The following is a 20,059-nucleotide window of genomic DNA, read 5'->3' as shown; positions in this document are numbered from 1 at the left end:
CTTACACTGAAGCATCACAGATGTCAGGTCAGGGAGTGGCAGTGCTCCGGGAGGTGAAATAGAGGAAGCAGGGATCAGAGCGTTGTGGGTGTTTGCATTTTGTTGGGAGTGACCAGTGAAGAGTCATATGTGCTGAAAGTCTGCAACATAAACATAGTTGCCACTGTAGAATTAGTTCTGCCCAAAGAATGAGTCAATCACATATAACTTCAATGTTTTTAAATTTAGAAACCTTCAGGTCAGTCAGCCATAAGTGTTAATGCCAGCATTTGGGAAGTGAAAGTGAGTTGGAGGCCACCATGGTTTATATATTGATATGTCCCAGGACAGCCAGAGCTACATAGTGAGACTCTGTCTTTAAAAAAAAAAAAAAGAAAGAAAAGAAAAGAAAGAAAGAAAAAGAGGAAAACTTCTGGATATGTGTCACATTTTACATAAAGGTTTATTTGTTATTTGAGATGGGAATTTGAACATAAGATAGATAGGGTTGCGGTCATCTGGTAGAACGAAATCTCATAATGGATAGTACTTTAGACTTCTCATTACCGCCTTCAAAACTTTAATTTGCTTTATTAAGAAAAATCTGTTTTTAAATGAAAAGCAGATAGTTTTGCGTTCATATTTGATCTATCTCCTGCCACCACATGACAGTTGCAAATAAAATAAAGCAATTTAAAAGACAGTATTGTTCATATATAAAATTATAATAGAACTTTCCAGAGATTAGCCTCTATCAATTCCTCCTGGGGTATGTATTCTTGGCGGTGACTTAGGGTTGAAGTATCCCATGGCAGGATGTTTATGTCACTCTCGTAATTGGATTCTCTTGAGTCCATTCGGGTGGCGAGTGGATATTACTTGGGTGGACTTCTGCATGGTAACCAGGGTGCATTGTGCCTTGTGCTTGTGTGGTGTTGCAGCCCTACAGTCTCTCCTTCCACTGCTACAGTGGCTGCACGTAGAGCAGGCTGACTGAACAGGTGCAGGAAGCTGAGCTGCACTTGTGAAGGGCCCCATCTTTCTCAACACTTTTCCCAAAAGACCATCATCAGCTGTAGTCATTGAGTCTCATGTAGACTAACAGTCATGTCTTTTCTTTTTTAAATAGGAAAACAACGAATTGCTCATAAACCTCACTCCAAACCAAAAACTTCAGATATTTTTGAAGCAGAATTTGAAAATGGTATAAAACCCCAGGGTACGTTTGATGATGATGAACTGTGGGCTCGGCTTGAAGAGCTGGAGAGACAAGAAGAGTTGCTGGGTGAACTTAAAAGGTGCTTAATGGCAGCTTATCTTTCCAAGAGAATATGTATCTTCCCCGTTTATAAGATGGTGTGTGCTCATTGAGATTGTAGAAGACTGTAGAAGGGTCAGCAGTCCTTCTGCCCTTTTTGTAGAATATTTTCTTGTATGTAAACCACCTACACTGAAACCACAATCCCCATGCTACTCAGATCTTGTATATGATGCATAATGAAGTAATCATGCGTGATAGTGGTTGCATTAACACTAACAAAAAGCTTAAAAGTGACAAAAGGTTGTTTTTTGAGGTGTGAAGGATTGAACTCTTCTGCAAGACAAGCATTCCACAGTGCCATGGCCACCACACCTAAATAACAAATTTTTTTTTTTTTTTGGTTCTTTTTTTTCGGAGCTGGGGACCGAACCCAGGGCCTTGCGCTTCCTAGGTAAGCGCTCTACCACTGAGCTAAATCCCCAGCCCCTCTAAATAACAAATTTTAAGTGATGTAATTTTATACTGTTCTCAGGATAATGCTCTGTGCTCCAGTGACTTGTTAAAAAGAAAAAAAAAATGCCTTTGAATTTAAATTTGATGCTGAAAATGTTTGTCCATGTATTTCACTTAAGAACTTTGTGTTTATTGAGCAGGCGGTTTGTTATGTGCTCAACTGGTTCTGTGTATGAGAAGCTTCACCACACAGCTATTGGAGATAGGCAGCAGCACTCAGAAGGTCAGAGTGCTATATGAAGTTTGCTACTACAGAAGGCCCTGTATTATTTTGCTTAAATGATGTACCATATGCAATAGTTTCTGTGAAAACTAGGATCTAAAATGCAGAACACTTTCCCCTACCATTTCACCTATATTCTTTGGATGTAACTATTTCATTTTTTAAGACCAGTGTGGGATTTAGGAGTCTTAGTCATGGACTCCCTCTATTTTTGCATGATGTCATTTCAGTTCTGCTGCATTTTTAGTTCGGTTATTTTTGTAAGGTCTTCAGATCCTTTATGGAATGAAGTGTGATAAATGTGCATTTGTGTGTAAATATACATTCATATGCACATGTAGAAATCTTTTATCTTACAAAATCCCAGTTCATGCTGTTATACAAGTTTCTGAGGTCAAAATTAGAAAATAATAGTATATCATGGTTTGTGGGTATGGGGGATGAATTTCTGTGTCTTAAAAATAGAACACCCATTTTTAAAAATTTCTTTTTTAGTTTAGAGAGAAGCTTTATTATAGATTTTGTAGGTTGGAACTTGGGAGAAGGAGGTGGTGGTAGGGAGAAGAGTGTGAGCTTAGATCTCTAGTGTAGCAGGTAGGCGTGCTCTCAGGACACAGAGGAGGCACCTGCCTCTTAGGGATTTCCTCTCTTTCTTTTCTTTTCTTTTTTTTTTTTCTTTTTTCTTTTTTTGGAGCTGGGGACCGAACTCAGGGCCTTGCGCTTGCTCGCTAGGCAAGCGCTCTACCGCTGAGCTAAATCCCCAACCCCCTCTTTTTCTTTTCTAACCTGCGTGCCTGTGCATGTGCGCGTGGGCACATGATTGTGGCTTTTATTTATTGTTTTTGAGATGGTTTCTGTGTGGCTCTGGCCATCCTGGAACTTGTCCTGCTCTGAAGACCAGGCTGGCCTCCTGAGACCTGGGATTAAAAGTGAGAGCCATCATGCCTGCCGGATTCCTTAGATTGGGTTCCTGCTCCATCTGGCCAGTGCTCAGAGATAAATATATACATATGTCCTGTGAGTTCTTAGTCAGGAGAGGCTGCAGTCAGTCTGCTGAGATTTGTAAGCGCTCTTGCTTCTATTGTCCGTATTTTTTTGATCTTATTCATATTTTCTTTTCTCCGCCTAGTAAGCCTGATACTGTAATTGCAAATGGAGAAGACACAGTGTCTTCTGAGGAAGAAAAAGAAGATGAAGACACAGGTGTGAATGTGGTGTCTCCAGTGACAGACTCCTCCGCCCCCAGCAGCTGTAAAAGGCATGGTGGAAATGCAGGACTCCCTAATGGTCAGACCAGCAGTCTGAACTATTCAGTGAATGGCTCAAATTCTTACCATAGCAACAAAGAAGATGAAGAAGAAGAAGAAGATGAAGATGATGATGAAGAAGATGATGATGATGAAAGTGACCATGCTGTTTCAGCAGATAATTCTATACCAACAATATATTTCTCTCATACTGTTGAACCAAAAAGGGTTTGTATACTTTTAATTTTGTAGTCATTAAATGTCATCCATGCTGTATTTTAGAAAAACATAACATTGACTAAGAGTGTTAATACCATCAAACAGGAGAAGCACCTTTTCCTCTTATCCAACCGCTCCACCTTAAAAGAAAAACAGTAATTGGTCTGTCATTCTCAGAGGGCCCACCAAATGCACTCTTGGATGCAGTGACTGTTCACCTGCCCTTGTTCCAGGGCTCTCTTTTGGTTTGCTTTTAGATCTGAAAATGGCTTCAAGACTAGGTCATTTTGGGGAAGGGGGCACCAGGTTGTTGTTTTTATGTCGGTGTCAAATGAATACTATTATCCTGAACAACAAGGAAAAATTGGGTTGGGAGATGAAAACTGGGTCTTTTTCTTTTTTGACAAATTAAATCCAGATGTGTAATAAAGGGTTTAGAGCTTTAGATTTGGGAGTGTTACTGACTGTAGAGCTCTTGTGATCTATTGCTTTCGAACTGTGCCTAGTACCCAAAGCTTTTGTCCTTCCATACCTAATTGTAGACTTACTTAAAATGGGCGAGCGAAAGTGGCCTAGTTGTGGACGAAGGGTGAGCTACCATCAGTCCACCCCTACCCTCTTCCTTCTGTGTGCACTGTGCTGAGGGGCTAGAGCTGGTCAACAGGCCATCTGCAGTACCTGATGGTTATGTAAGGAGACATCTTAATGTTTACTTATTATTTCCTATGATATAGTTATTCCTACCCTTTTAGAAAGTGAAATAATTATATGTATTTTTTTTCTTAATTCTGACACAGTAGGCCAGACACACAGACACTGTTAGAAGGACTGTTAGGCAGGTGTGGCTGATCATCACAGAAGAGTGGCTTACTGTCTTGAGCACATTTAGCTTTTCCTTAGTCTAATTTTTTCCCTCCTGAAGCTAGCAGTATCTAAGCAGTTGAAGCTAGCAGTATCTAAGCAGTTTAGACAGTTGAGTGTTATATGCTACTGCACTTGTGACTCAGGCTAGCAGCACACGGATTAAGCCACAAATGCATGTAAGATGAAGGCCAGGGAGACGAAGTCTATAGTTAGTATGGAATTTAGTTGATGTGTATTTTGCTTCTCATATAGTGGTAAAGACAGTTGTGATGGAATTGGCTGTTGGGGAAGATGTAGTGTTGTGGAAATGTGACAGAAGAGTCAGACTTGATCACATACATAATTTCAGTGCCAAAAAGTTTCAGCAGAATCTCTTGCTGATAATGATAACTATGTGGTTTATTTCTTCTACTGTGGGACTTGATTTTTTTTTTTTTGAACGTTTTTGATTTTTTATTTTCCTCATGAATTAATTTTAGGTTCGAATAAATACTGGGAAAAATACCACTTTAAAGTTCAGTGAGAAGAAAGAGGAAGCCAAACGGAAACGAAAGAGTGGTGCTGCCTCTCACTCTGCCCATGAGCTACCTGCCATCAGGAGTCCTGCTGATATTTACAGGTAGGCGAGCGATGGCCTCCGGTGCCTGTGGGCCCTTCCTTCCTTTCCAGTTTGCAGGAGGCCAGCTGACTTGGAGGTTCCCAGCAAAGACTTGAGTTGGTCTGCTGCCCCCATTGAGAGATCGATAGCCCAAGTGCTGCACAGCCTGCCTTCTGCCAGCCAGGGTATTGGGTGGCTTCTTTCTCTTTGTCCTCGCCATATGTCACTGGAGAGTTGGAAGCTGGTGTTCTTGTAGAACTAGTCTGCCACAACTGTCACAAGTTTGTCCTGTCATAGCAGTGATCAGTTGCACTGTCCAGTTTGAAATGACTACCATTTTATCACCCATATTTGCAAACTGGTGAAAATTCCTGGTGTTTTGAAGTAGGTATGTAAAATTTTTTTTTTGGCAAATCAAGCTGCTCCCGCCTGGAACATATGAGTAACATGTTGTATTTTATTGGGTCCGAAATTCAGCTTTGAAAGTAACATAAGGTACATTCAGTGAAGTTGTAAACTTACTCTGAATGTGACATTTAGAGAAGACATTTTAGCAAGGAACCGGAATAGTTTGGTGGGCCATGTAATTCCAGCACTTGGGAGGTGGGGTGGCAGACCCAGGAGTGAGAAGTGAGCTCAGGCTGCGTGAGGCCCTGTCTCAAACAGAGGTCTCAGAAACAGGTCCTAGGTCAATTTACAGGAAGAAAATTGGGACGTTTTTGTAAAGTTGCTCTCACTCACAAGCCCTGAAAGTGATGTTGTTTCCTGAATGCTGTAGAGTCTTCGTGGATGTGGTGAATGGAGAATACATTCCTCGGAAGTCCATCCTGAAGTCTCGTAGCCGAGAGAACAGCGTGTGCAGCGACACGAGCGAGAGCAGTGCTGCAGACGTGGACATTGACAGACGGGCGCCTCTGCGGAGCCCCAGCTCTGAGGAGACCGAGGCTGGCAGCAGCACTTTGGAGGAACTCCAAGAGAACCACCCCAAGAAGCCTTTGCCCTCAGGAGTGTCTGAGGTACACGTCTCAGTTCTCCGTTTCACATCTCACAGGCTCTTCTTTACGTTTTAAAGTTTTCAGTTTATGATTAGGTTCCGAGGAGGGGAGAGGTTTCAAACACGGGCAGTTTTTAAAAAGTGACTCTGTGGTCTTCATTTTTCTTGCTATAAAAAGACACTCCAAGACATGCTGGTGATTTGTATGTCACTTAGTCTCATTTCAGTTGAGCATAGTTGTGTTTAGTTAGATAAAGTTCCACAAACACTCAGCTATAATAAAAACTTTTTTTTGGGTTTTGGTGACATAGCTGATTTGTACCATTTGATTGATTGTCCTAGAATTTTAAAGCTGTTTTGATTCACATTAGTCTTCATACCTTCATTTTTTTAGTTTTTACTGAGGCAAAGTGCAATAAAGATCTTGAATAAATAAACCCTCAAAAGAAATGATGTCAGGGAGCAGGGAAGCAAGGGAGCCTGGACAGAAACCCGCCTTCCATGCCCTTGTAGCTGCCGTGGTCTGATGTGACTGATGTGTCACAGAGAGCTGGAGACAATGAAGTATGTCTTTGGGGGACTTCTTATTTGTCATTTGTTATGTTCTCAGACAAAACACACTTTACATGTTTTTTTCTTTTTGTTTTTTGGTTTTTAGAAAGGGTTTCTTTCTCTGTGTAGGTCTGGAACTCCCTCTGTAGACCAAGTTGGCCTTTAGTTCACAGAGATCTGCCTGCCTCTGCCCCCTGAATGCTGAGACTAAAGTCATGTGCCACCATGTTCTGCTTACATTTTGTTTTTGTTATATGTCCACCATAAAAAAATTCCTTGTATTTGATGGTGTAATTAAGAAAAATAGGGGTTGGGGATTTAGCTCAGTGGTAGAGCACTTGCCTAACAACTGCAAGGTTCGGTCCCCAGCTCCGAAAAAAAGAACAAAAAAAAAAAAAAAGAAAGAAAAATAAGGTTACTTGTTCTTATTAATTAATATTTTGATGTTTATTATCCAAAATTCTTGTTACTTTAGTTTGAAAAAAAGTCTTGGTAATAGAGGGTAAAGATATTTGTGTGCATCTTAGTTATATTTAACACCATATACGCTTTTGTCTTACAGGCTTTTTCTGGAACTGTAATAGAAAAGGAATTTTTATCACCGTCCCTAGCACCACACTCAGCCATTGCTCATCATGCCCTACCCACCATTCCAGAGCGAAAAGAAGTTCTGTCAGAAGCATCAGAGGAACCCGCAAAGAGGGTTTCGAAGTTCAGAGCTGCGAGATTGCAGCAGAGAAACTAGAGGGGATGGGCTTCACCCGCAGCTCCAGCTGCGCTTTAGGACATGCGCACGGCAGAATCGGCCATGGAGTTGGGAAGGCGCCCACTTGGCTGGCAGAGTTCTCTACCCTTATCAGTGTTGGGGAAGGCAGAATAAATGTTTGAATGCTGTAATGTTCTGCTGGCTTTGTTAACTCTGTGACTACTGTCTAATTGGCCTTAGGATGCAGGAAGAACATTTTAAGTTACTTTTCAAAGAACACTGCCGTGTATTGTTTTTGTGTTTCCAACTAAATGCAGGCAGTTTCCTACCAGCTGTGATGCTGTGCTTTCCATACGGACCATGTTCAAGAAACTTAAAATTTCAATAGGTTCCACAGTTATATTACTTGCTTTTACATTTTAAAGGCACTTTAAAAAAAAAATCTACATTTCTTGTAGGTTTCACAGCTAGATAGTTCTTTGAAAAATTCTTCCTTTGAATGTTGTACTGTAATCTTTAAGGCAAAAAGCTACATAAACCCTTTGGGAAAATTTGAATAGAAGAATATTTTATACAAATTTTTTTGGGAAGTAATATTTTTATGAAACTTAGTTTCTAAAATGTGGTAAGCTTCCTGGTTTAGAATTGTGAATAAGATGTCTGATTTGTGTCTATGCTGTACAGGCCATACCACAGAGTTGTGAATCTTTAAAGTCCCATAAGCACCTCCTCTCCCTACGTACTGTTTTCACTGGTTTCTTCCTTTGGGAGAGAAAAGTTTGTCTGGATGCTTTAAAATTTCTTAAAGTTTTTTTGTTTGTTTTATGTTTCAGTCTTTCTCACATTTTGATTCTTCAAGATTGCTTTGCTACCAGTAAAAAAAAAATGAAATATTATATTTACTCTACTCCTTAAAGAGGCATTCAGTTTCAGATTGACTATACAGTGCAAGTGTTGATCATTAGCCTGGTGCATGCTAAAATGTAGCTTTTAAAAAGCATCCTGCATTAGTACTAAAATAAGCCTTCAACCCCAGTCCACCCTCTATTCATGGCTAAATATTTAAAGGTTATTTATAGCTTCTTTAATGAATTCTTGCTTAAACAAAGTGGAATTATGTCCTAGAAAAGTGGATGCTGTAACTAGAGCAGTGCCACTGTCAAAGTTCTATGAAATACATACTTTAATGATAAAATGGTGGGCTTGGACCTGGGCACTGATTTGAAAGACTGCCTAAAGCTGTAATAGCTCTGTTTTTCTAGCTGTTGTTGATCATCTGTCCATGTATTTTGTACTTAAAACCCACTTTTCTTTCCGGTGACCTACTCTCGACCAGACTATCCCATCTCGTGGACTCCAGGTGCGCCCTGTTCCTTCTCCTTACACGAGGCTTCCTGTGCTAACCCCTCCTGATGCAAGCCTCCTTGTAGGACTGTTGGATCTTCAGACATGTAACTTAAGTGTGCTGTTATTAAACAACTTTCTGTGTTCATGACCTTATTTTGCGCCTGCTTTATGTATTTTGTACCTTCTTTCACTTTGGTCCCCCTCACAGAAAAAGTGTTCATCAGCGTGCTTGTGCTTTCTGCTGCGTACCCATGTGGAATAGCATCACTCAGTTTCAGAGTCAGTCTAAAAGCAGGTTTAAACTCTAACTTGAAACTACACTTTCACTTGTTTGGATGTAAACTTTATTTTTCTTGAGGCACATTGTCACACTGGTTAGACTTGAAATCAATCCTGGGGTCAGTGGCTGGTACCACAGGCTTGCATCAAGCTAAGTTCTCTCAGCTTTTGAATACCAGACTGTTAGAGGCTCATCTTGTGCTATCTTCTGTTCCAGCCCTGGAGTGAGCTGCTCCAAGCAGTCCTCATTCCTCAGACGTGGTGCCTAGAAACCAACAGCTGCTTGTATGTGCTGCTTGGCCTGTTCAGCAGGCAGAGCTGTGCATGTATGCACACTAACAGATACTCATCTTAATATCTGAGTTTATTAAAGCTAACCCTTTACACCAGAGCTCGAGTCTACTTCGAGACTGCATGATCCATGTGCTTGCCTGTGTCTGTGACTTCTCTCTTACCATCAGCTAGCCTGGCTTTTATGCACACTTGTCTGTGTGGAACCACTAAGGCAGGTTAAGTGGTGCTTGTTTTTACTCCTGGGAGAAACACTGTTCCGTTGTGTGCTTGTAGTAGGAGTCACGCAGCCAGCCAGAGCTCAGCTCCTTTGACTACCCATGCTCCTTCCCGCTTTCATCACTTCACTGCGATTCTGTTGCCTTGGGTTCATTCGTTGCTCTTTGTATTTTCCCGTGGCTTCACTCCATTTCCCAGCTGGGTTCATGCTTTAATGGGAAGCATGTAGAAGGTCTGTGAAAGTTAACATGATTCTGAGTCAGAGCTGAGTGACAACTGTCAGAGAAGTGTCACTCACTCTTCTACCCTCCTCTAAAATGGTTTTTTCTGCCCATGTCTTCAACTGTAAGTCACCTGTCCTTTCAGTTTCTGATTCATCTTTTATTTCTTCTGCACAAATACCAGGGTGTGTATGTATGCGTACATGTGTGTGTGTGTGCATGCGTTTATGTGTATGTGTGTGTGTGTGTGTGTGTGTGTGTGTGCGAGAGAAAGAGAGAGAGAGAGAGAGAGAGAGAGAGAGAGAGGTGTCAAGGTTTCCCTGTGTTGAGCAAAGAAGTCCCCAATGGACAAACTGAAATAGCTTGCTTGGTGTTAGACTTGATAGACTCAAGCATTGGTAAACTCAGTGTTTTTGGCATTTGCAGGTGTTTACCATGCTCATGGTTGTGCTTAAGTAAAGGCTGACATTCGGTATTGCATGTTTTTCTAGTGAGAAGTATGCCCTTGTTGTCTGTATCGGTTCCTAGAGACTTCCTTATTCTGTACAGTGCTCCACTATGCGGGCAGTACTGTCTCTTCAACTTCTTTCCTTCCTAAGGCATTGAGGGCTTCTCACATTTGCAGTTGTATTAGTAGTACTGTAGCTAATGCTTCCGACTGTATTTTGTGTCATTGGAGGTGTCTCTTCAGGGGAAGTCTTGTAGGTAGAATTGATGGAACATCTATACAATTGCTCTTTGATTTCTTTAGTAAGACACAGTAGAATTTATTCCTAATGTATTTACATTGTTCTCTTGTTACTGACATGGTCTAAACATATACATACCAGCATTTCATTGATAATTTTTGGCATGTATACTCACGTGTGTATATATGTGTATACACGTATTTATTCCGGGATGGGGGTCCTATACCCACTTGATAGTTTCATGGATGCTAGGGGTCAACCTCTGATCTTCATTCCTGCATGCCAGTCACTTTATCCACTGAGTTACCTCCCTGATAATTTCTTAAATACTGATTTGAGACAGTATAGTATCTTAGAGGAAATTCAAAATTTGGAACAGATACCAGACTATCCATATTTACAAAATACTATTTCTAATTGATCGTATGTGTAACTTATAATTTTCTACTTACTGAAAAATTTTAAAGTGTGTTTAATTCAGTTACATGCTTATTTATAAATCTGGCTTCTTTGTGAAGAAGTTTTTCAAGACTAAAGCTAATCTATATGCAGGCGTTCTTTAGGAAAGTGGCATATAGTCTCCAGGGAGCTTTGTTTGCTCAGTTGCAGTTCACGTAGATCTTTAATTCATTTGTCAGTGTTTTTAGATTATTTCATCTGTATGGGTGTGTGCCAGAATGTATGTGTGTATATATAACACATGTGTGCATGAGCTGGCAGACCACAGCAGAGGGTGCTGGATCCCCTGGAGCTGGAGTCACAGGTGGCTGTGGGTCACCATGTGAGTGCTGGGACCCAAACCCAGGTCCTCTGCAAGAACAACAGGCAATTTTAACCCCTGAGCCAATTCTCTAGCCCCCAGAATGTATATGCATTTTTGGAGCCAGGGTCTCTTTGTGTCCCTGAATTCAGTGTAGACTAGCCTGGCCTCTAACTCTGCACCTTTGTCCCCCAAGTGCTGAGGTAAAAGGCATGTGCTACTACACTCCAACACAAATGTTCCATTTTTGGTTTTTTTGAGACATGGTTTCTCTGAGTATAGCCCTGACTGTTGCCTCCTAGCGCTGGGATTTAAGGCACGCACCACCACTGCCTGGCAAGATGGTCCATTTTAAAGTGAGTTTTGAGTCATTTATTTATAGCACTGTCTTTTAGTGTAAGCTGTTTACAGTTCCTTCAGTGACTCACAGGAATGTGAGATCTTGTTCAGTTGGCATTTCTGTATGAGCTTTGTGTTCACTGGTGGTGTGTATTCCATAGGGGTTCTTATATGCAGGATCAGATTGTACATACGTTTTACTGCCTCCCCCACCCCACCATGTGAATTCTTTTCTGAGAATGGAGGTACGTGGTAGTGGTAGAAACTAGGTCTGGGCTTTGCCATTAAATGCGGTTGCATAAAAAGCTCCTTAGGAGAAGGGTATTGTTAGGTGCACAGGTGTTTTTCTTTAGTGTCCTGATTTACTGATCCTTTTCTTTTTCAAAGGAGACTAGGTGTTTGCACCTAGCTGCTGCTGTGTGAGTGCAGGCACACAGCACCGCCCAAGCCGCTGATTCCCCTAGTGTCAGGGGACGGAGCCCAGGGCCTGCATATGTCATCTAGCTGTAGCCCCAGCCCTGTTGAGTCTTTAAGGATTACAACATATCCCTCTCTTTTTCTCGGTGACCTCTCCGGACAGAATCTCGATATGTACGTAGGTGGGACTTGAAGCTCAGTTTCCTGAGTGCTGCTGGGCTTGCTTGGCTTCTCCGTAGAGACATTTCGTCTTAAAGTTTTTGTCTATTGCGTGGTCACTCTAGCTTCTTGTGGTCCTGTTGGTGTCTATTCTGTCCTTTCCTTGTCTTTGACCTTGCATTTGAGTTTGGAATTTAACATTTGCACCAAGTGAATAGCACTGTGGTTGGGGGCGAGGGGAGAGCCAGGTATGGTGCTCCTGCCAATAACCCCAGCGCTTGGAAATAAAAGTAATTGGCTTTCTTGAGTTCGAGGCTGGCCGGGACTATAAGTAAATGTGAAGTAAGCGCTGACATCCTCTGTGTATTACGTTATGCTTCATTTACACCTGCCACTCTCCTGGCCATTTCTGCATCTGTTGTCAACTTACTCTCCATTTTTTTTAAAAATAACCATTCAAAACAAAGCAAACATTTTTCTCCTAATTTGGGGAATTGGACTTTGGGCCTCACATATGGTAACCAAGCACTGTTGCTCTGAACTACATAGAAGGCTTCTTAGCATGAGAGTGTAGTCACAGTTTGGGAGGCTAGGATTCAGGGTCCAGCTCCGGTTCTTCTAGCCAAGGGCACTTTTCCTGGAGTGAGATAGACCCAGGTCTGACTCCAACCAGCAGACAGTTACGGAGGCTACACTTGAACTCTGCTCCACTGCAGAGTGATGTCGAAACTTTGGTTTGTATGATTCTTCTCCCTTCTTGTCCTGCCACTGTACTATACTTCAAAACTATACACTTATTTTTCAATGTGATTATCTTTTAAATATGAGAAGAAAACTTTAAAAATGCATTTACATTATCTTTCACATTTACCTACATAATTACCTTTACCGGTGTTTTTATGTGGATTCAAGTTACCATCTGGTGTCATTTCCTTCAGCCTTTTAAGAAAACTCCCTACCTGTAAATTCTGTCTTTATCTGGGAACATTCTTAGTTTGTGTTCCTTTGGAAGCAGCTTTACTGGACACAGGATTGTTCTTTGACGGAGTACCAGGCACCACCATTTTCTGATCTCAAAAGCCAACTGCTGCTTTGGTCAGGGTCCTCCAGTACGCCATGAGCCTGCCTTCTCCGGCTGTTTTAAGTTCTTCATTCGTATAAGAGTGGATGTATTAGGACTTATCTTCCTTGGATTGTATTCATCTTGGTTATATATCAATGCTTTTTATTAACTTGAGGTCTTCTGACCAAGTGGGCTTTTTTTTTTCTTTTTAAATTAAAAAACAATTTTTATGGCCCAGATTTAAAAACTTCAAACTCTTTCCTGCTCTAGAATGTCATTAGCTGTGAGCCACCTAACATGACTTTGGGAAATGAACCTAGGTCTTGTGCAAGGATAGGGCATGCTCGTAACCTCTGAGCCATGCCTACGCCCTCAGTACCGTCTCACTTACTTTTCTCTTCGGAGTGTGCAATTCCTGTGTAAACCCCTGCATTTTCTGATTCTTCTGTGTGCACATGGACTCCTGGATCCCTCTGGTGAAGTTTTTGCTTTAGCTGTTACTATTCTCAGCTCCAAATAATCCATCTGATTCCTTTTTTATAATGCTGATGTCTTCGCTGCTCTTCTCTATTAGATAAGGCATTGTTTGTGTGTCCCCCCCTCATTCTTCAAGGTAATTAGAATTGCGTCGTTCAAGCGTATTTGCCAACCCCATAGATGCTCCTTCACAAGCTTCTGTTCATGTTGGATATAAGCCATGATCTCCTGTTTAAAGCAGGACACTTAAAGTAGCGGTTGCTCCACGGTCGGATCCCTGCCTATGTATGACTTTATTTTCTTCCATTTCATTTGGTTGTGCACAGTGGTTTGTAGTATGCAGCCTCTGATATCTTTTGCATTTTTATGTTTAATTCTTTTTGATCTGATTACTTAAACCAGTATATCTTAGTGACATAGCCAGTGTCTGTTCTTTCATTTCTAGGTCCCGTAAGCTTTCCAGTTTCGTGAGTGTCTGGTCTGGAGTACACATCCATAATTTGTAGCTTACCCGCCCTCCCTAGAGTCAGTGGACAGGTTTGTCCTCAGCGTGTTCATAGCCTAATATACTCTTACCTTGTGAGTTATGAAGTTACAGAGGCCCAGCATTGCCTTGTGCTAGTTCCTAATGCTAACCTTGGAGCCAGTGTGGTTGGCCCAGGCAATGCTGGAACCTCAGAGCTGTATGGGCTCGTCCCATCTGTTTACCACTGAGATTGCTGTTGTTTTCAGAAAAGTCTGGACGGTGAATTTTCCCACAGTGTTTGAAATATAGTCAGTGTCTTAGTTAGGGCTTCTATTCTCATGATGAAACTCCACGACCAAAACCAACCTGGGTGAGGAAAGGGTTTGTTTTGCTTACGCTTCCAGATAACAGTCCATCACTGAGGGAAGTCAGCGTAGGAGCCTGGAGGCAGGAACTGAGGCAAAGGCCATGGAAGGGTACTGGAGGTCTTGCTCCTCACGGCCTGCTCAGCTTGCTTTCTTAGAGAACCCAGGACCACCAGGCTAAGGATTTCCCCAGCCACAATGGGCTGGACCCTCTCAGATCAATCACTGATTAAGAAAATGTCCTTTTAGCTTGCCTATAACCTGGTCTTACAGAAGCAGTTTTTAATTTGACGTTCTCTCCTATCAGACTACAGCTTGTGTCAAGTTGACATAAAACGTGCCAGCATGGTCAGCCTCCCTCAACATAAATGTTCTGATTTGATGAGCTGCCCCAGCTTGGAAGGGACTGCTGTGAAAGAGGGTGTCTAAAAAGACACTGTCCCCAGCCTCCCGCCCAGATTTCACTATTTTTCTTGAATGAATATGAAGTAGGGCTGTATTTCCAGATTCTTGTAATGGTTATATTTTGATAATTTTGTCCAACAAACAACAACAGCGTCAACAAATAGAGGCTGGGGAGATGCCTTAGGGGGTTAAGAACACCGACTGCTCTTGCAAGAGACCCCAGTTCACTTCCTAGCACCCACATGGCAGGTTAACAGTGATCTGTAACTCCAGTTCCAGGGCATCCAATATCCTGACCTTCATGGGCACTGCTCCCATGAGGTATGTATATATGTAGGCCTAACAGCCATACATGTAAAAAATAAAGGGCTGGAGGAATGGCTCAGTTTTTGATGTTCAAGGGCTCCAGGCTCACACATAGTACACATACATCCATGAAGGCAGCACACTTATGCACATAATTTTTTTAGACTTATAAACTGTTACAGGTAGATCTAGAGTCATAGTGATAGGCCCACATGTGCTCAGGCCCCACACATGCACAGCACTCATTTTCAGCATCCCCCACCAGAGTGATACTTTCATAGCGATTGTTGAACCCGTATTTACTACCCGAAGCCTGTATTTTAGGGGCCAGCCTTGTTGTACAACATATTTTGTGCCCTAGAAACTCTGTGTCAGTCCCTACTCATTCTCTCTATAACTTTGCCTTTTCCAAAGGTTGGAATCACGTAGCATGTAGGCTTTTCACGTTGTCATCTTTCACATATGTTTTAAGTCTTTAAGACTTCTTGGCTCTGATATAATGTTCCACTTAAAGGGATGCCATGGTTTGTCCATTCTCTGCTAAGTAAGGGACACCTTGGTTGCTCCCAGCTGTTTATAGCTCTCAGAGTTCCCATTACCATCAGGTCATTGGGTGGGTGTATATCCAGCCCCTTGTGATAAATGCCAGTTGACAGGATTGCTGGCATGTGTGCTAGGCTACTTTTGTAAAGATTAGCACGCCGCCTTTCAGAATGAGAAGATTCCTGTCTGTTTGTAGCAGTAGTGGCTGAGAGTCCCTGCCCGTCCCCATCCTTGCCAGTGGTTGGTATCTAATGGATTCGGCCCGTTGTGATAAGCTTGTGGCTCTGCCTGGCATTTCCTGGATGGTATAAAATGTAAAACAACTTCCAAATGCTTATTTGATGCCTGTCATTTTGGTGTGGTATGTGTTAAGGATTTAGGCTCAATTTTTTAACAAAGTGGGTTTTCTTATAAAGCTTAAAAATACTGTGTATATATCCTTTGTCAGAGACATATTTCTGTTTTTATTGTTTCCTGAGACAAGATTTCTCTGTGTAACCCTGGCTGCCCTGGAACTCACTCTATAGACCAGGCTGGCCTTGCTCGAACTCAGAGACCAGCCTGCTTCTGCTTCCCAAGGGCTGGTTAAGGCCTGTGCCACCACCCAGCTAGAGATGTCTGTTGGAAATTACTTCCTCCCAGTGTGCTTTTTCATTCTCTTAACAGTAATTTTTACAAACCAGAAGGTTTTAGTTCTAATGAACCTCATCTCTTCATTTATAGGGTAAAAAGTTGTCACTAAACACATTATCTTCATCTGAACTTCTGACTTACAGGTTTGCACTTTTATTTAGGTCTCAAATCATTTTGAGTTAAATTTTATGAAGAGTTTATGGTTTGTGTCCAAGTTACTTCAATTTAACTTTTGAAAGATGTCCTCCTCTGTGTTGCATTGCTGATTAATGGATCATCGGATGTCTCTAGTTATGCCTTTCTCATTTCATAGACTCATGGCATCCCACTAACACTGGACCATCTTGGTTGCTGTTGTCGTGAGCCTCGAGTGTGGAAAATGCTAATGCTTTTCTTTTAATAGTCCGTTCTTTGAAGATTCTGTTGGCTATTCTGGGCATGTTGCTTTTTGCAGGTTTTAAAGTAATTTTGTTGAGATTCCAAGTTAAGTTTCTATGATTGTGATTACAATGTACAGATTAAATTGAGGAAGGCTGATGACAGAATGGTCTTCCTGTCCATGAACATGGACTGCCTTCGTTGTTTTAGTTTTTGAGGGGGGGTATTTTTCTCATCATAAATGTTTTATATGTATTTTCTTTGATTTATACTAAGTGAATCTGTCTGGGGCACAAGTTCATTAGTGTTTGCAGTGTTTCGTAGCTAGCGTGCAGGGAGGCTGTTCACCTTAGCTCTTAGGGATGGCTGCAGTTGCTTGCTAGTTAGAAGAGAGTTTTTTTTTTTTTTTTCTTTTTTTTTCGGAGCTGGGGACTGAACCCAGGGCCTTGTGCTTGCTAGGCAAGCGCTCTACCACTGAGCTAAATCCCCAACCCGAGGTTTTTGTTTCTTTTCTTGTCAGTTTTTTTTTTTTTCAGCTTTTCTCCAAAGATGATTATGTCATCTATGAGCCAAGATAATTTTACTTATTTCTTAGGATAGATATGTCTATCTCTTGTTTCCTTTTCTGGTTTTACTGAATTAGCAACAGTTTCTAGTATAGTTAAAAGGGAAAAATGAGGTTGACTTAACCTTGGGATCTTTATGGGAAAGCTGAAGATTGTCACTGTTAAATATGCTAGATATGGGACAGTGTTTTGTTTTGGGATATTCTTTATTAAACGAAGGAAATTTCCTAGTTTACTGAGTGTATTAGTCAGGGATCTCTAGAGCCACAGAACGTATGGAACTGAGGGAATTTATTATGATGACTTAGTCTGTAGTCCAACTCCTTAACAATGGCCATCTGTGAACTGGAAGTCCAGGCATCTAGTAGTAGCTCAGACCCACGAGGCTGGTTGTTTCAGGTGGTCTTCTGTAGAAGTGGATTCCATCAGAGGTGCTGGCAAGTGAATGCAAGCAGGGGAAGAGGAGCGAATCTTCCTTCTTCCAATGTCTGTATGTAGGTCTCCAGCAGAAGGCGTGGCTTAGATTAAAGGCGTGTACTACCTTGACTGGGCCGAAGCTTCTCATAGCCACCATACCTCAAGATCTCCATGCCAAGATCCAGGTCAGAAACTTGTGTCTTCCAGTCTCCAGATCTGGATCACAGGTGAGCCCCCCAATTCTGGATTGTAGTTGATTCCAGATATAGTCAAGTCGACAACCAGGAATAGCCATTACACTGAGAGACTTAATTTTTTATATGGATGGATGTTATATTTACCAATGCCTTTCATCAGGTGATATGATCATTTTTTTCCCTCTCTCATCTGTATGTTGGGCTACATGAATGTATTCTCAAATACTCAGTGAACATGCCTGAGATAAATCTCACCCGGCCATGGTGTGGTGGATCACACTAACTTCAGACATTGTTACACTTTGTTTGCTAATGCTTTGTTGGGGACTTTTACATCTCCCTTCACGAGTTCATGAGAAGCTTTTGTAGTTTCTGATATGCTTGTCTGGTTTGAATAGGGGAACTCACAGATGGCCCAGGAGCACTCTCCCAGTTGATCTTCTGGAGAGACTGGACAGATCTCTTAAACGCTGACGGATGGACCCGGTTATCTATCTCAGCCTCATGCTTTCTCTCGTGGGCAGTTCCTAACATGTCTTTTTCGATCTGCTGGGGTTCTGTACGCCTCCTTGGGCGAGTTTTGGTGGATTGTGGCGTGCAAGGAATCGCTCCACTTCGTGTGGGTGAGCTCGTGGTGTTCCTTTGTTATCGTTTTAGTCCTCCTGGGATTTCTTTGGAGTCTTCTCATTCTAACCTCAGCCCTCTGTATTCTTGTCTGGCCAGAGGCTTATCAATTTTACTATTAAAAACCAGCTTTTAATTTGGTTGATTTCTCCCCCTACTCCATCCACCAATCTTTTATATTTTCTGATTATATTTTATTGACTTTTGCTTTACTTTCAATGTCAGCATCAGAATGTTCACCATCACACCGGGCAGCCCTCTATCTCTGTTTTGATTTCTTATTTCCTTCCTTCCTTCAGAATGGATGCGTTCTTCTTCTGGTGTTGCTAAGCCTGAAGCTTTGGTGATGGATGGGCTTGGTTTCACTGCACTTCTGAACTTTGACTGGTTGTGCTTTCCTTCTGTTTAGTTCAAAACCTTTTAAAATTCTCATAGAAATTTTTTGCTTTGACCCATGTATTATTTTAAATGTTCTGCTCAGGGTTTCGGCTGTTGTAAACTTTCCAGCAGTCTTTAGTGGTTTCTGGTTTAATTCCATTGTGGTTTAACTTAGTTCAATAAGGTGAGTTTGTTTCTTTTCCCAGTTTTTTTTCTTTGAGTTTTATCCGCTGTGCCTATATTCACACCCACTTCTATGCCACACATACAAATATAAGCTATGATCTGTGTATGAGGAGAAATGGATTTTTGTCTTTTTGAGTCTGTTACTCAGCTTAAAACTTGCCAGTTCCAACCCTTTTCCTACAGATTTTAGATTTTCTGCCTGTCTGTCTGTCTCTCTGTCTGTCTCTGTGTCTGTCTGTCTCTGTCTCTGTGTGTGTATATATATCCCATTTTTAATCTACGGTGGCACTTCTTTGCTCTTGTGACTAGGACAGCCATACACATGGATGTGTAAGTGTCTGTGGTAGGATACAGAGTCCTTTGGGTCATGCCCAGGAGTGGTATGGCTTGGTCCTGTGATAGTTCTGTTTTTGATTCTTTTAAAGGAAGCACCCTGATATCTATAGTTGCAACAGTTAACAGTCCTCCTAACAGTGAATAAGGGTTCATTTCTCCACATCCTTGTCAGCGTTTGTTGTCATTTGTTAATGTCATTTCTTAATGACAGCCATTCTGACTGGGGTGAGATGGGATCTCAGAGTAGTTTTAATTTCTATTTCCCTGATGGCTGGAGATGCTGAACATGTGTTAAAGCTCTTATATGGGCCATTCGTGGTGTTTTTTGAGAACTGCCTGTTTGTTTCATTAGCCTATCTGACTGGCAGATTTGTTTGTGTGTTTTGTTGTTTAATGTTTGCCGTACTTTATACTATTCATTTTCTGTGCATGTCCGTGGGTGTGTCCATGTGTGGAGGCCAGAGGAGGCTGTCACATACGCTACTCTGTTGATCTTCACCTTATGGTTTGAGGCAGTGTCTCTCACTAAACCTAAAGCTTATCATTTCTGCTAGACTGGATGACCAGCAAGCGTCTAGATCTGCCCTGTGCTGCCAGTGTGGGGTTACAGGCGTATGACGCCACATCAGGCCTTTCGTAGGAATGTCAGGGTTTGAACTCAGGTCCTCTCACCCACAGAGCAGGATCTCTCACTCACTGAACCATCTCCACAGCACCTTCATATTTCATGTTAAGCCCCTGTGTGGAGCGTAGCCAACAAGAGAGTGCTCATTCTGTAGGCACTGTTCACCCTTTGATGGTTCGCTTTGCGGTACACAAACTCACATGTCGTGTTGTCCCAT

The 20,059-nt window shown here is 41.8% G+C and overlaps 1 protein-coding gene across 10 annotated transcripts in view; it reads left to right on the top strand.

The window, feature by feature from the left end:
- Positions 1 to 8,656, top strand: part of Uri1 (URI1, prefoldin-like chaperone) — a 70,647-nt gene extending 61,991 nt beyond the window's left edge. For all 10 annotated transcript variants that reach the window (NM_001428671.1, NM_001428669.1, NM_001428676.1 and 7 more), the window contains 5 exon segments: positions 1,109 to 1,277; positions 3,106 to 3,451; positions 4,786 to 4,925; positions 5,683 to 5,920; positions 7,013 to 8,656. In NM_001428671.1, coding sequence (NP_001415600.1) covers positions 1,109 to 1,277; positions 3,106 to 3,451; positions 4,786 to 4,925; positions 5,683 to 5,920; positions 7,013 to 7,195 — 1,076 coding nt within the window. In that variant the 3' untranslated portion in view covers positions 7,196 to 8,656.
- The last annotated feature ends 11,403 nt before the right edge of the window (positions 8,657 to 20,059 follow it).

Source organism: Rattus norvegicus, chromosome 1 (assembly GCF_021556685.1).
Source record: "Rattus norvegicus strain SHRSP/BbbUtx chromosome 1, alternate assembly SHRSP_T2T, whole genome shotgun sequence".
Taxonomy (NCBI): Eukaryota; Metazoa; Chordata; class Mammalia; order Rodentia; family Muridae; genus Rattus; species Rattus norvegicus.
This window is presented reverse-complemented; position numbering and strand designations above follow the sequence as displayed.